Source organism: Melospiza georgiana, chromosome 12, assembly GCF_028018845.1.
Source record: "Melospiza georgiana isolate bMelGeo1 chromosome 12, bMelGeo1.pri, whole genome shotgun sequence".
Taxonomy (NCBI): domain Eukaryota; kingdom Metazoa; phylum Chordata; class Aves; order Passeriformes; family Passerellidae; genus Melospiza; species Melospiza georgiana.
In genome coordinates this window covers 16819822-16834375 of record NC_080441.1, presented here as the reverse complement: position 1 = coordinate 16834375, position 14554 = coordinate 16819822, and the positions used below count along the sequence as shown (strand labels likewise).

Genomic DNA, 14554 nt, shown 5'->3' with positions numbered 1-14554 from the left:
GTGAGGTCCCAATTCTGTGACACTGGTCGTGGGTGTGATGTTCTTGTGTGATTTGGTACCAGCCACTGGCACAGCTGAGCCTTCCCGGGGGAATGTGGTCATTCCTTTATGTCAGATTAGGCTGCTGGGGTAACTCCTGTCTCCTCTTGCCCCAGGAATTAAAACAGGACATCTCGAGCTTTCGCTATGAAGTTCTTGACCTCTTGGGCAACAGGAAGCCCCAGAGGAGAAGTTACTCTACCAGCAGCACAGAGGTGTCCCAAAAGGAGGAGACAAACGAGGACAATGCTGTGGAAAAACCCAGAGCCAAGAGCGTGTCCTTCAATGTAGCCAACAAGAAGAAGGACTTCAACGTGTCTGCCCTGATTAAAACCATGTCTGGGATCAACATGGTGGAGGAGAAGCCAAAAAGCAACGGGATCAGCAAGCGCTCGTTCGTGCGCAACGGGAACCGCGTGCAGAGACTCTCCAGCTCCAAGAAGGAATCCTTCAAGAGGCTGGGCCTGCTCTTCTCCAAGATGAACGGCCACGTCCCCGAGCCCAGCTCAGAACCCATGTACACCATCTCAGACGGCATCATCCAGCCACACTACATGTGGAAAGACATTAAATATTCTCCCATGGACAGAGAGAGAGAAGAGAATTGTTCCAAAAGTGAAATTAACCTCAATGAGGTGGCCTACAGTGGGAACACGAGACTCACAGGACAGAGCAAGGAGTGCCCTGTGGTTTGTACCAGTTCCCTTCACTGTGCTTCCAGTATCTGTTCCTCTAACTCCAAACTCATAGACTCGTCAGAGGATGTGTTTGATTCGTGGGGAGAGGCCTGTGACTTGTTTATAAACCAATGGAAAGATGGGCAGGAGGATCACGTTACCACCCGGCTCTGAGCAAAGCTCTCTTCACTCTCACTGCAAAACTCAGCCAAGTATTGGTAATTGTTTGCTCTCATCTGGTTCAGCATCACTGTTTCCTTTCTGTCCACAGGTGAAAAAAAAAGTGTAAACCTACTCATGTTATAGCCTATTTTATAGCCATCTGCACCTTTTTTAATTTACTTCTTTTTTTTACACTCACTAATACTAAAATAATGGTTTCACCATTTATAAGGTTGCCATAAACCACAGGAATCCCTCTGGATGCAGTCTTAGTCTCCAAACCCCACAGACCTGAGGCATGCAGGTGGCTGAGGAAAGGATTTCTCCAGTGCTCCCATCACCATCCCACCCAGCTGGGTTCAGTGCTGCTGTCCAGCACCATTGGCTCTGCATCCTGCTCAGTGCTCCTCATCAACACAAACAGCTGCTCAGCAGGAGGCTGAGAATCACACTGAAAATGTTTTTAAAAGGGTTTTGACCTATAGCTGGTGGGTTTTTTTTTTTCCCTTTAAGCAATATGACTTCTTTTGGTTGTGCTTGTTTTTTCAGGCCAATATATTAATATTGTAAGGTATTACTGAATATGAAACCCCTTTGATCATCCACCTGGAACATGTTTTTGTTGCTAACATATTTGCTTATTTACCTAATTTCCCTTTTGGGGAGCAGAAGGACTTTCCAATTAGGCTGACAGTGGGAGCCGGCACCTGGCCTTGCCTCCAACTCCTGTGTAGATGAACTGAAAAGAAAAACAACCTAAAACAACCCTGGCTGCTTGAAATACAACCCTCAGAGTAGTTTCTAATAGGCTGAACCAAAACCCAGCTCTAAGCCTTGCCCTTATTTTGCAATTCCTAATTTTACTTCCAGTGCTGCATTCACTTTTTGCTGCCTCTCTGATGGGTGCCAGGGGAAATCCATCTCCTGAGGGAGAGAATCTTCCCTGGGCCCCTGAGCTGCAGGTCTGAAAAGCAGCCTGAGCAGCATGGAACAGCTCTGCAGGTCCTTCTCGGAGGTGCAACGAAAAGGAGTGTGCCAGGAGGTGAATCTTTTATTATCTTTTATTTCCCCAGCTGTGGGGGTATCTGGACAGAGCTTAGCACTGTCACTGCTGCTGTCCCTAGGAGCATCAAAGTGGGGGAAAACCACATCAAGGGCAAGGTGGTTGAATTCTTAACAGGGATTTTTTTAGGGGGTGTTATTTTAAGTTTTTAACAATGGGATACTTGAACTTTATTCTGCAGTGTTGCTAAGGAGCAGAGATGATTGGCACTCACCTCAGAGCTGGTCTTGGTCAGCTGCTTCCCAGGAGCTCAGGAATGGGTTCAATCCCGTCCCCATTCCTGTCCCCATTCCTGTCCCCATCCCTGTCCCCATTCCTGTCCCATTCCTGTCCCCATTCCTGCCCCATTCCTGTCCCATTCTTGTCCCATTCCTGTCCCCATCTCTGTCCCCATTCCTGTCCCATTCCTGCCCCATTCCTGTCCCCATTCCTGTCCCATTCCTGTCCCATTCCTGTCCCCATTCCTGTCCCATCCCTGTCCCCATTCCTGTCCCCATTCCTGCCCCATCCCTGTCCCATTCCTGTCCCCATTCCTGTCCCATTCCTGTCCCATTCCTGTCCCCATTCCTGTCCCCATCCCTGTCCCCATTCCTGTCCCCATCCCTGGCCCCATTCCTGCCCCATTCCTGTCCCCATTCCTGTCCCCATCCCTGTCCCCATTCCTGTCCCCATTCCTGTCCCATCCCTGTCCCCATTCCTGTCCCCATTCCTGTCCCCATTCCTGTTCATTCCTGTTCCCATTCCTGTCCCCATCCCTGTCCCCATCCCTGGCCCCATTCCTGCCCCATTCCTGTCCCCATTCCTGTCCCCATTCCTGTCCCCATTCCTGTCCCATTCCTGTTCCCATTCCTGTCCCCATTCCTGTTCATTCCTGTTCCCATTCCTGCCCCCATTCCTGTCCCCATCCCTGTCCCATTCCTGTCCCCATTCCTGTCCCATTCCTGTCCTATTCCTGCCCCATTCCTGCCCCATTCCTGTTCATTCCCGTCCCCATTCCTGCCCCCATTCCTGCCCCCATTCCTGTCCCCATTCCTGTCCCCATTCCTGTCCCATTCCTGCCCCATTCCTGTCCCATTCCTGTCCCCATTCCTGCAGGGCTCTGCTCCCAGGAGGGGCTGAGGAGCTCCAGCATTTCCCCAGGGTGGCTGCCAGCACTCACCTCACCTGGGAGCTGGGTTCTGAATTGCCTCTGGAGGAACCGAATGCTGGAAAATCACACCTGCCCCTGGAGCGGGTCAGACTCCATCAGCAGGGGCAGGAGCAGCTCTGCTGGGAGCATGGGGGATCAGGGGGATGGGAGATGCTGCAACACCTGCAGCTTTGCCTGAATTTTAACCCTGCCTCCCTTCTCTTGTGGGGGCAAACTCCCCATTGTGGGGTGTTCCCTTTGGGCACTCGTGCAGCTTCACCCAGCAAGTGGAACAGAGAGAGAAAGCACCCCAAACCTATGGCAGTGTTCAATGCAGACCCAGGGCAATGCTCAGTGTTCAGTGCAGACCCAGGGCAGTGTTCAGTGTTCAGTGCAAACCCATGGCAGTGTTCAGTGCAGACTCTGTGGCTCCTCTGTGGTGTTGGAATAAACCAGCAGCAAGGAGCAGAGACTCCAAGCCATTTCTGTATTCCTTGCTTATGATGACAGCAGTCTTGTTCTCAACAGGCAGTGTAAAAACCCCAAATATTTAAGCCTCTGGATGTGTTAGTTAAGGCAGAGTGAAAGGCATTTTTGTATCAACAGATTTCGGGCTTTCACACTAATTGCAGGGTTAGGGTTGTCTTTGAAAACGGCATTTCCTCTTCCCTCATGGAAGGCTGAGCAAACTGACATTGGTGGTACACAAGGAGAATTGCAAAACCCGAGGGGGAGCAGCTTGCTGATCATTCATTCCCTCAGGAAATCGGGCACCCCTGGCTGGGGGAGCAAATCCATGGATGGGGCAGAGCCACGGGCAGAACCCACCAAGGCAGTGGTCACAATAAACGCCCCACAGGTCAGGAAACCAAACTGAGCACATTTCTGCAAGGATAAACATGAGCAGGAGGTGCTGCAGGGGTGCAGGTGGGTGAATTTGGGTCCTTTGGTGCCTCACCTAACCCACTCTGCAGTCTGGGAACTCTGCTTGACGAGGGGCCAGAGAATCTCTGTGGCATTTCCTGGGTAAGGAGGAGGAATGAAAACAATTCAAGTCCAGTTATGCAGATTACATCAAATTGGGCCAGAAGCTGGGTTTGTGTCCTTGGACAGCAGAAAGGCTTTGAAGTGCTCAGTGAGAGCAAGCACCCAGCGCTGGTGACGCTCACACGGTGTCACTCCAATGCATCACCAGGTACAAACAGCACAAAGAGACGGAATTAACTCAGCAGTGCTGCCCCCAGAAATGCAAAAATCCCTTCCCTGCAGGCTGTGTGAGTCAGGTTGCCCTGCTGGTGCAGAAAGGGCAGGGCTGGGAGCTGCCCCATGGCCGTGGAGGGCAGATCTGGAGGGGGAGATGCTCTCTGGTCCCCTGGCTGGGGCTCCCTGGGCTTTGTTTCATGACTGAGATCCTTCCTTGCTCCCAACTATGAACGAGTCTGAGGTGACTCTGGAATTCAACACAATATTTGATTTGGCTGTGATTAATACACATGTCCAGGAATTTGAAAAACTCAAATTGGTCCCCCCAAAAGGCAAAATTCTCTTTGATTGCATCTATGCATGCAGATAGCAATAGACTTTGGAGCAGCTGGTGAATTATTATTATGCTAAAACAGGAGCTTCAGGGGAGTGAAATTGAAGTAGCTTCTGAAAAATACATTTGATAAAAAAACCTCACCCAGGTATTGCTTAATTCACTTGCAGCACAGTATTTGGGACTGCACCAGTATTTTTCTGCTTTCAGTTGCTCAAAAATGAAAGCATCTTTTAGTGAAAGTTGTTCTTTCCTGCAGAGAAATCAGTGAATGACCCCTGTGCTGTCTTGGGTCAGGGTAGGAGCTGATGGAACACTTGAGGAGTTAAACTTTTCCTTGCCTCAGCTGGTTCACACCTGGCCTTTATTCTGTGGGCTTCAAGAAGGACCCTTGTATGTATGCAAGGAGTTTGGAGTGAGGAATAACAGAGATTTTTCAACCATTTGCCCTTTTTTAGGTTTCTTGCTCTTGAAGTTGCATTTTTCCTCACCTCCCATCCCAGTGTCATTTTCACCTGGCTTTGTAAAGCAGCACACCTGCAAATGGTCATGGAATTATGGAATGGTTTGGGTTGGAAGGGACCTTAAAGTTCTTTTTCCAGCCCTCCTGCCATGGGCAGGGCCCCTTCCACAAGGCCAGGTTGCTCCAAGCCCTGTGCTTGGACATTTCCAGGGATAGGGCATCACCACCAATTAAAAAATTAACAAATAACACCCAGGGTTAAGAATTCAATAGAGCTGGGAAGTGTTTGTACTCAGGTCAGAGATTACCTAAATTGCTTCAAGAAACAAGAAATCAACCGAATTATCAGCGCAGGTTATTTGGATAACTGCATTTGTACATGGCTCACTCGCTGGTAAATATGTAAATAGTGCTGTGTTTGTACCCGTGTCCCCTCAGAGGAAGCATGGGCAGGTTCAGAGCCAGGAGGGAGCTCAGCTCCGCTCCCTGCTCTGCCTCTGCCTCCCCTGTGACCTTGGGCAAGTCACTCAGCCTCTGGAATGCCTCAGTTTCCCCATCTGTAAAATAGGGATAATAATACTCACCTACCTCGCAGGGGGGGTTAGTTCAGTGTTTAGAAGCACTTTGCAATTTAAAGGCGCTATATACAGTACGTAGGTAACACTGGTAGCAGTAGTAGGTACTTTTATTTTCTTACAATTAATTCAGGTTAGGATTTTACTGTTATGTCTGTTATGATAATTTTCCATGTAGGAAACTCGCATGGTTTCCCCATGAAGGGAATTTAGGGTACTTCTGCAGTAGACAGAGAGCAGGAGCAGCATACCCTGGAAGCCTAAATTCTGCCACCTTTGCTTTTGTGATTTATGCCTCACCCCAAATGTCACCTTCCTTATTTGTGTTCCACCCCTTTCCCCACAGCCCCTGTAACATGATTTTTAGCAAAAACAGCCACTGTAAATATTAAGAGTATTTAAATAAATATATTAATGTATGACTATAAACCCTTACCTTTGAAAGAGGTTAAAATTGGTTGGTACAACAGCATTCTAAGCATGGGGAGGGCTCCAAGGCAGCTCAGCACTGGTGCACACCAGGGTAGGGCTATGGGGAAATTTCACATCATCACCTCTGTGATCATCACCTCTCACCCCATCACTGGCAGGACAGCTCACAAGGAGGGCAGAGGGAGGCTGGGACTGGAGCAGGGTGGCCCTGCTGCCTGCTCTGCCCCAGGAGAGGGGACAGCAGCTCTGGGCACCCACCCAGGCAGCAGAGGGTGGCCAACACTGTGGCTGCTGGGGGAGCCTGGACAGCTGGACACTGTCCCTGCATCCCTGGGAAGGGCTCCTCACCCAGATTTCTCTGTACAATGTGTTTTCTTTAGTGTTCACTCTGGATGAAGGTCTTTGGCTTGAGCAAGAGGAGCTCTAAGAGGGGACTTGGCAGGGCAAGGGCACTCTGAGCACTCTGAGCTCCCTGCCAGGGACAGGAGCACGTGCAGGTCCCTGCCCTGGGGACCTGGATGTCATTGACAGGGATATCTGCACAGTGACAGCAGTGTAAGCAAGGATCTGGATCACCCCCGGGGTGCTGGAAACCACCCAAGCACTCACTGCTCTCACACCATGACGTCTCTGTCCCCCTTCCCTTCTCTTTGGTGTTGCTCCTTTCCTTTCCAAAGGACCCAAATCCCAAAGAAAAGCACATTTCAGTTAACCAGGAGGAGCTCAGTGCTGGCTGAACTCTCCTTTAAGCAGTCAGCTCCTCCTGCAGTGCCCACCCCTGTCCCACAGGCAGACACAGCTCTGTGCAGCCTCCAAGGCTGATTCCCAAAGGATCAGGACCCCCCCCCTCCCACCTCTGCTGCAATTCCACACACAGAATGGCAAAAATCCATCAAAACCACCCCAGCCACCAGGGCTGCCTGCAGTGAACGAGGGTTGGGTTCTACTGAGCCCTCCTGGAGGTGGTTTTGGGATGGGTGCCCTGCCCCTCTTCCCCCAAGGAGCATTTCCAGCCCCAGCTGAGGGAGGGGCCAGGGCTGCTCACACCTCCCCAGGTGTGCTGCAAGCATCAGGCACTCTAATTAATGCCATGGTGAAATTAATTGGAGTCAGCAAGACTGCGGTGGATGATGAATCCACTCTCTGGAGAAGCATCTAAAATAAAGTGTCCCCCAACAGAATCTGCAGTTTTCAGTGAATGTGTGACTTGAAACAGCTATAAAGTCACTTCCTCACTGGATTTTTTTGGAGGAGACAGAGAATACTCTGGGCTAGCCACATCAGCTTATTTCCTAAACATTTATAATTCGATTAAATTATGTTTTCACACTTTCCCCATTTCAGGCCCTTTTTACAAAAAGAGTAATTTCTACACTATTCATGTAACTGCCTCCACCCAGACCAACAACTGCTCTGGAGGCAATTCATGACCAAGAACCATTGTTCTAAAAAGAAAACATGTTTCATCTAAAGAAGTACACTTAAAAAGCAAAAAGCATTTGATCCTCATCATCCAAACCTTTGATAGCATTTTGTGCTTCAGGGAAACATTTTGACCTGCTCTGTTGTTTTTGTTTTTTTTTAAGGTGTGCAAAGCAAAACGAAACCCCCAAGCAGAACAGCAATAGAGCTCAAACCACACAGAATTTCACATCTAGTTCATTCCTCCCATACAGAATCCTGCTTTGGGCTGGAAGGGACCCCTGTTCCACCCTCTGTGTCCTGCCAGCCCCTTCTCCATCAGTGCCACCCACGGGGACACCAGCACAGCCTGCTTTGGGGATTGTTTGGGGCATGTTTTTAATTTCCATCCCATTGGAAGCATTCCCACATCAGCAGCACCCCTGAGGCAGCAGAGATGCTGTGCCCAGGGCTCAGAGGTGCCCCAGGAGGAGCTGACAGAACACTGTGATACCTTTAGCCAGCAGAGTGAGGCCTTTTGACTATAAATAGCTGTTTTTCAGCAAGGGGGCACTTTTGGGTCTTAGCTATTTTTTCTGGCTATTGTACAGTTATTTAAAAATTCCTGAAGGTGTTTATAAGGCAGGTCTGGGAGCTACAGGGCTAAGGATTTTGAGAAGCAAAAGGCAGTAGCAGATGCTTGAGTATTCTATTTTCTATATGAGAGCCCTGGAGACCTGGGCTGACTCTGAAGTTTTTTTAGCAATCAAGTTTTATTGTCAAATTAAATCTTCATTAATAAAAAAAGCAACCACAGAAACAGCCTTCACACCCAAGCATATTTTAGAATGCCATTTTATTTCATGGAATAACAAAAAAAAAATGAGGCTTTTTTCCATCCTCCCACCCCCTTCTTCTTTATTTTAGTTTTGCTCAAAAACTCCAAGGCCTCTTCCAGGCAAAAGAGCTTTTACACGTTGTAAGAATTTTGTGTATGCAAAGACAGAATGGGGACCTCAGAATCTGCCAGTTGAGTGGTAACAGCCACCCCTGGAGACAAGGGCAAGAGCAAAAAGCAAAAACAGATGCTTAGTTTTATGTACTTTTCTACTTGCATCTCTTCCACCCCTAGTGCAGACTCCATGACAGACCCTCGTATAACCTGTACAAAATGAAACTATGTACATAACAAATGAAATTATTTATTTTATGTGTATTTTTAGCTTAACTGTAAACTGAAAAAAAAAAAAAACCAAATAAAAAGCATTTAATTTTTTTCCCAAAAAATGTAAGCCTATTGAAAAATCAAGGTGTTTCTACCTTTTCAGATGTAACATTTCCAGCTGCCTATTGATAATAAACATTTATGAACAGCAACAGATCTGACATTTTAGAGTTTTTAAAAAACAAGTTCAGCACAGACTTCTCAAGGGCTGTCAGAGGTAAGAGGAGCACTTAAAGGCTCTGATTCTATGGAGACTTTATTGGTATTTCAATAAAAAAATGACATCTCACAGTCCTGCTTGCCTCCAGTGAAGCTGATCACCCAAATTTGAGCAAGAGCTGAACAACATCTGCTTGGGGGAAAAAAAACCCCAAACCAAACAACAAAACAGCCCCAAAATATTCATTATATTTTGGCTACAACAGAAAATAGCAACCCACTAGAAGTGTTGGTAAATAAAATTCACCACATGAATGCAATTACTCCTGCACAGAAAAGTCTAAGTAAGTGTAATTTCATTTTAATTTACTCCCCAAAGATATCCTCAGCCCAGCAAAACTGCATGGGCCACACAATTAGCAATATAGCTAATAGTGTAAGGGAGTCATTAAGCAACAACTTAGAACTGTATTAACATAATTTGCTCCTGGAAAGCTGTCCTCCAGCAAATCTCATTAAAGTCCTGGAGATACATTTCAGGTTTCCATCTCTGACCAGAGGCTTTTGGTCAAGCTTGCAGGACAACAAGAGTTTCCACAAGCTGAACCACAGCAATTCCCTTCCCTTGGAATGCAGAAGATTCCTGCACAAGGGAGGCAACGTGGACACGCAAATTAACACTGACCATGGCAAAAGCTGTACAAAATCCAGGCATCCACAGTGGCAGAAATTTAAATATTCACATAAAAACAAAAGGCTATGCCTTTTTTTTTTTTAATACAAAAGGAGTTTTTGCAGTTGGATGTGCACATTCCTGTGATGGTGTTCACAGGGGTTTTCAGATGAGGGAAGAGATGAGGATTTGACTCCATGTTTCAGAAGGCTTGATTATTATTTTATGATATATATTAAAACTATACTAAAAGAATAGAAGAAAAGGTTTCATCAGAAGGCTGGCTAAGAACAGAATAGAAAGGAATAAATAACAAAGGCCACTGTCTCAGCCAGCTGACTGTGATTGGCCATTAATTACACACAACCACACGAGACCAATCCCAGATGCACCTGTTGCATTCCACAGCAGCAGATAATCAATGTTTGCATTTTGTTCCTGAGGCCTCCCAGCTTCTCAGGAGGAAGAATCCTAAGGAAAGGATTTTCCATGAAAAGATGTCTGCAACACATTCCCACTCACATTAGAAAGCTAAAAGTTGAAGTTAAGGCACTGTGAATCTCCAGTTTTGGTCCTTGTTCCAGAAACAGGGACTGAACTTCACCTGGCAGGGATTCCCACCCTCTCCTTGGGAGTGACTCAGCACACTCCTCTTACTTGCACTTCCTGAAAAGTTACACAAATCACACATTCAATAAACACCACAAGCATCAAAAGAAACATCTTTTGCTTTCAACTATGACATGTGAAAAAAGTACTGGTTTAAACAGAGTTAGAAACCACATGTCTGCAATTGATTGGAAAATGAAAACAGGGAGGGTAGGGAATAGAAAAAAATACATAAAGGAAATTATAGAGGGAGTTGGATGATCCATCAATTTTATCATTAGGGGATATTCCCTTTCTCTTAAAAGTCCATTTTCCCAAGCCCTCATCACAGCTGTGAGCACAGACTGACCCTTACCTGCCCCAAAGCTTGTGGCAAAATGCTCAGCTGCTCCAGGGAAGGCAAGATTTAGCATCTGGAATAAAAGTATTGCCATAAACAGAGCCTAAGAGATAAAGAAACCCTGTCAGGGCTCAGGCACCTGCTCTGGGGCTGCAGATCACCCCACTGGAGGGAGGGCTGGGCTGCACTCAGAGCCTGAACGTGCTCTGAGCCTGTGGCTGAGCTGTTTCCTATGTGCTGCAGCCCAGCTGACTGTGAAATCTGGTCAGCAGCAGTGGCTAGGAGCTCCTAGATACAGGTCTGCCCTGCAAAATTTAATTTCTGATCTTATTTCAAAGCTATAAAGTTCTGGTTCAAGGGTTTTATCTTTCTCCCTTATGAAAAAAGCAGTTACTTGGAATTCTGGGTGTGGATTTATATGTTGAGTATCTCCCATGTATAATGCAGCCTTTGATGGTGTAATTTTATATAAGAAAAGGTATCCCAGCAGCACTGCTGAGAGAAATGGAACCTAGGAGTGAAATTAAAAAAAAAACCAACAAACAAACAACAACTGAGGTAGAAAAACAAACTTTCTGTAGGCATTGGTTTGGTTATGTGAGCAAGGGGAAAACAGCACAGGAGTATTAGCAGGGGACAGCCCAGCGGCCAGTGCTGCTGGAGACAGAGCCAGCAGGGTGTCCGTGCAGTATTTATCATTTCTTCAAGCACAGATGGAACTGCAGTCCCATCAGAGAGAGGCAGAGGCTGGCAGTGCAGGACTGGTGCTGCCCTGGGGGTGACACAGGTGACACCTCTGCAAGCACCAGCGTGGGCTGACTGTGCAGCGAGGGGTGCTGAGATAAGAGAGATAACAGAGACTCTGGAGCCTGGCAGCTCACACGGCTGGAGCCTGCTCCTCAGACTCAAACACTGAGAAGCACAACACCCCAAAGTGCCACACCTGAGGCTGGTCACTGCTTTGTCCATCCTGCAGGTTCAGAAGAATCACAGAACCATTCAGGATGGAAAAGACGCCAAAGACTGAGCCCAGCCTGTGGGTGATCCCCACTTTGTCACCCAGCCCAGAGCACTGAGTGCCACATCCAGGGATGGGGACTCCACACCTCCCATTCATCAGTGAACCTTTCCCATGAGAAATCCTCCCAGGTGTGCAGCCTGAGCCTCCCCTGGCACAGCTGGAGCCTTGTCCTCTGTCACTAGGGGTTCACATGGAGGGACAGCACTCCATGGTGCTGCCACTTCACAAAGCCTGCAGGTGCTAATTTAATTTGAGCCTCTGCCTTTCATCTGTAAAAATACAGTGAAGGGAAGAAGGTGGCAAGCATGATTAGTGAAAACCTGGCTGAACTCTTCTGTTCTCCCTTTTCAAGGCTGAAAAGCCATCCACAAAAAAAACCCCATCAAAAACCAAAATAACAACAAAAAACCCCCAAACAAATAAATAAAAACCCAAAAACCCTCCCAGTCCAGGATCAAATATTTGCTTTAAAAAATTTACTATTAGGCAACATGATTCAAGAAGTCCAATAAAAATAAAATTTTAAAACATTGATCTGCAGAAAAAATTAATTCCAGATAGAAATCAATACTCATGGACTTTTTCATTCTTCTAACTAAAGATAAAATATGGTTATGGCTTCAAACTGTATTCCAATATCCCCATTCACAGCAATTCTGCTGGGCATAAAAAACCCAGAGCATTGGTCTGGTACCAAACTATAACAGCAATCAAACTAAAATAATCACACTAAAACATGTGCCAGAGAGGTCTGGAAAAGCACCAGGCTGACACTGGGTTCCCCACCAAAGAAAAGACCCTGAGCCCACATTCTGGAATGTGCATAAACCCCAACAAAAACCATCCCAAACCTCTCAAACCAAGCCCCAGCCCTCAGTGTAATTTTGATGTGAATTATCCTACAGCCCCTGGAAAGGCTGATGAGCCCCCAACCCAGGGATGTTTTTAATCCAGGGATGTTTTTAATCCAGGGATGCTGCAGCCACAGCTGGCAAGCCCCAGCTGAGGACAGGGCTGGAGCACAAAGCAGGTCAGCTGTGGTTTGGGCAGAGCTGTGGCTTTTTTGGCAGCTGTTCTTGTTTCAGAAAAGTGCTGCAGAGCTGTTGTACTGCAACACAGTTCTGGGAAACAGAATTGAAAGACCCCAGCAATCACTTAAATTTCTGTGCCATTCTGAGCTCTTTTACTGTTAGTAAAGAGGGGGCATTTCCTATCCATGGACAGCATTCACACAGTGCTAACCACTTCCCACAGCTCCTGTTTGCTAGTTCAAAAAGCTGATTTTGAGGCTTAAAAGCCTTGGAAAAAATACATAAAACGGGCCACTGGGGTACTTCCTGTATATCAAATCCATAAATAAGTTAACTGGCCACATATGGCATGTTGTTATATCAATTAAAGTAATTTTCATGTGTATTGAAATGGCCAGTAAGGCCAAAATAGCCATGGCTAATGGTGAATAATCAAGGTCCTAGGTGGGTAAGCAAAACCAAAAAAGTCAGGAGAATTCTAGCAGAATTATCAGCTTTTCTAATTAAAATAAAAAAAGCGTTGACTTCCAGGGACAGACTATACCAGAACACAAAACTCCAACACTGTGCTGTGATAACCATGTGTACAGAAAACAGCAAGGCTGTCTCACAGAGAGGAAGAGAGGAGGCAGAATTCAGAGCTACAGCCTGAAAGGGGAAGATATTCCAATTCCCTTCAGTGCTTGACAGAAGCTGCTTGGGATATGACAGATGGAACCACACTCCATGACACCAGCATGGAGACTGTGCTCAGGTAAGTGCCACTTTCAATTCCTTCAAATAAATCACAGCCTTTACTAGTTCCTTTAAGAGGTTAGGCCAGTGAATGCTATTTCAGAGAAAAAGAAAAAAATCCTCATGTTATTTTCTCTAAAAAACATCTGTGCAAGTCAAGTGCTCCTCCAGAGGCAGAAACACAAAGGGCAACCCATTATTTCATAAACAGTTTTGTGTAAATGTTTTGTTTTAAAAACAGCACTGCAGCTCAAAGTCAAATTAGTTATTCAGGGGTCATTTTCATCTTGCTTTGACTTTTTTACCTGGCTGCTCCATTTGGAAAAGTCATTTTTAAATTGCCAAATTAAATGTACAGCAATTAGAAATTGCAGTAGACAAACTAAAAGCTGAGCTTGCAGCCCTGCTCCTACAGAGTTACATTATCAACACCAACAGTGCTGCGTGAATTTAAGACAAAAATGTAACAAATCACCTTTTCCTACTGTGGTTTAGCTTCCAGGGTTACTAAAAAGGGATACCAAAGGAAATACAATTTTTCCCCTCTCCCAGTTCTGTGCTTAATCCCCTTTTCACCACCACCCGTTTTACAGAAAGGAAAAAATATTTTTTAAAAAAAATCACCAAACAGTAGAATGGGCCAATAGAGCTGATTTAAATTTTGTGTAGAATGCCATTTGAGGGCCAAGCATGTTGTGCCTGAGTTTAGAGGGGAAAAGGTGCAATTACCAGGAATTATTCTGCTTCCATTTCCATGCTGAAAGCTTTTGCTGCCTTCTCACAGAAGGCTAGAACAGCCTTGTCCCACACCAGTGCATTTCTTCACTCCAGGCTGTGGGATAGCTCATTGTCAGGAACATTACCTGCCAGTGATAAATGACCACTCATTTTCAGGTGTTTAATGCTTTTATTTTGTGCTGTCAGTGCAACTTAACCACCACGGCCACCACCGTATGTGCAACAGCTTTCACAAAACAAACCTTACAAATATACAACAGATCAAAACATTATTCTTGCACTTTCCACAGCCATGAAACCTATGCACCACAAAGTCAGACAGAAGAAATACAAATATGTGTTTCAAATATGTGACCGCTAGAGAAAGCAGCTTTGTTTTGCAAAATCTGAAAAAGTCAACTTACTTTAAACATTATTATCCCCCTCTAATGACCCTGTGCCCAGTGTTTACCTGAGTTGTGATGGCAGTGGTTCAGTGCTTCAGCAAGAACCAGGTGTTTAAGTGCTCAGTGCAAGCCCTCAGAGACACACAACATGTCTTTAGT

The 14554-nt window shown here is 46.2% G+C and overlaps 1 protein-coding gene across 2 annotated transcripts in view; it reads left to right on the top strand.

Moving 5' to 3' along the window:
* Positions 1-2884, top strand: part of TRPC5 (transient receptor potential cation channel subfamily C member 5) — a 104721-nt gene extending 101837 nt beyond the window's left edge. For both annotated transcript variants that reach the window (XM_058032918.1, XM_058032919.1), the window contains exon 11: positions 156-2884. In XM_058032918.1, the coding sequence (XP_057888901.1) occupies positions 156-890 (735 nt within the window). In that variant the 3' untranslated portion in view covers positions 891-2884. The remainder of the gene's footprint in view (positions 1-155) is intronic.
* The last annotated feature ends 11670 nt before the right edge of the window (positions 2885-14554 follow it).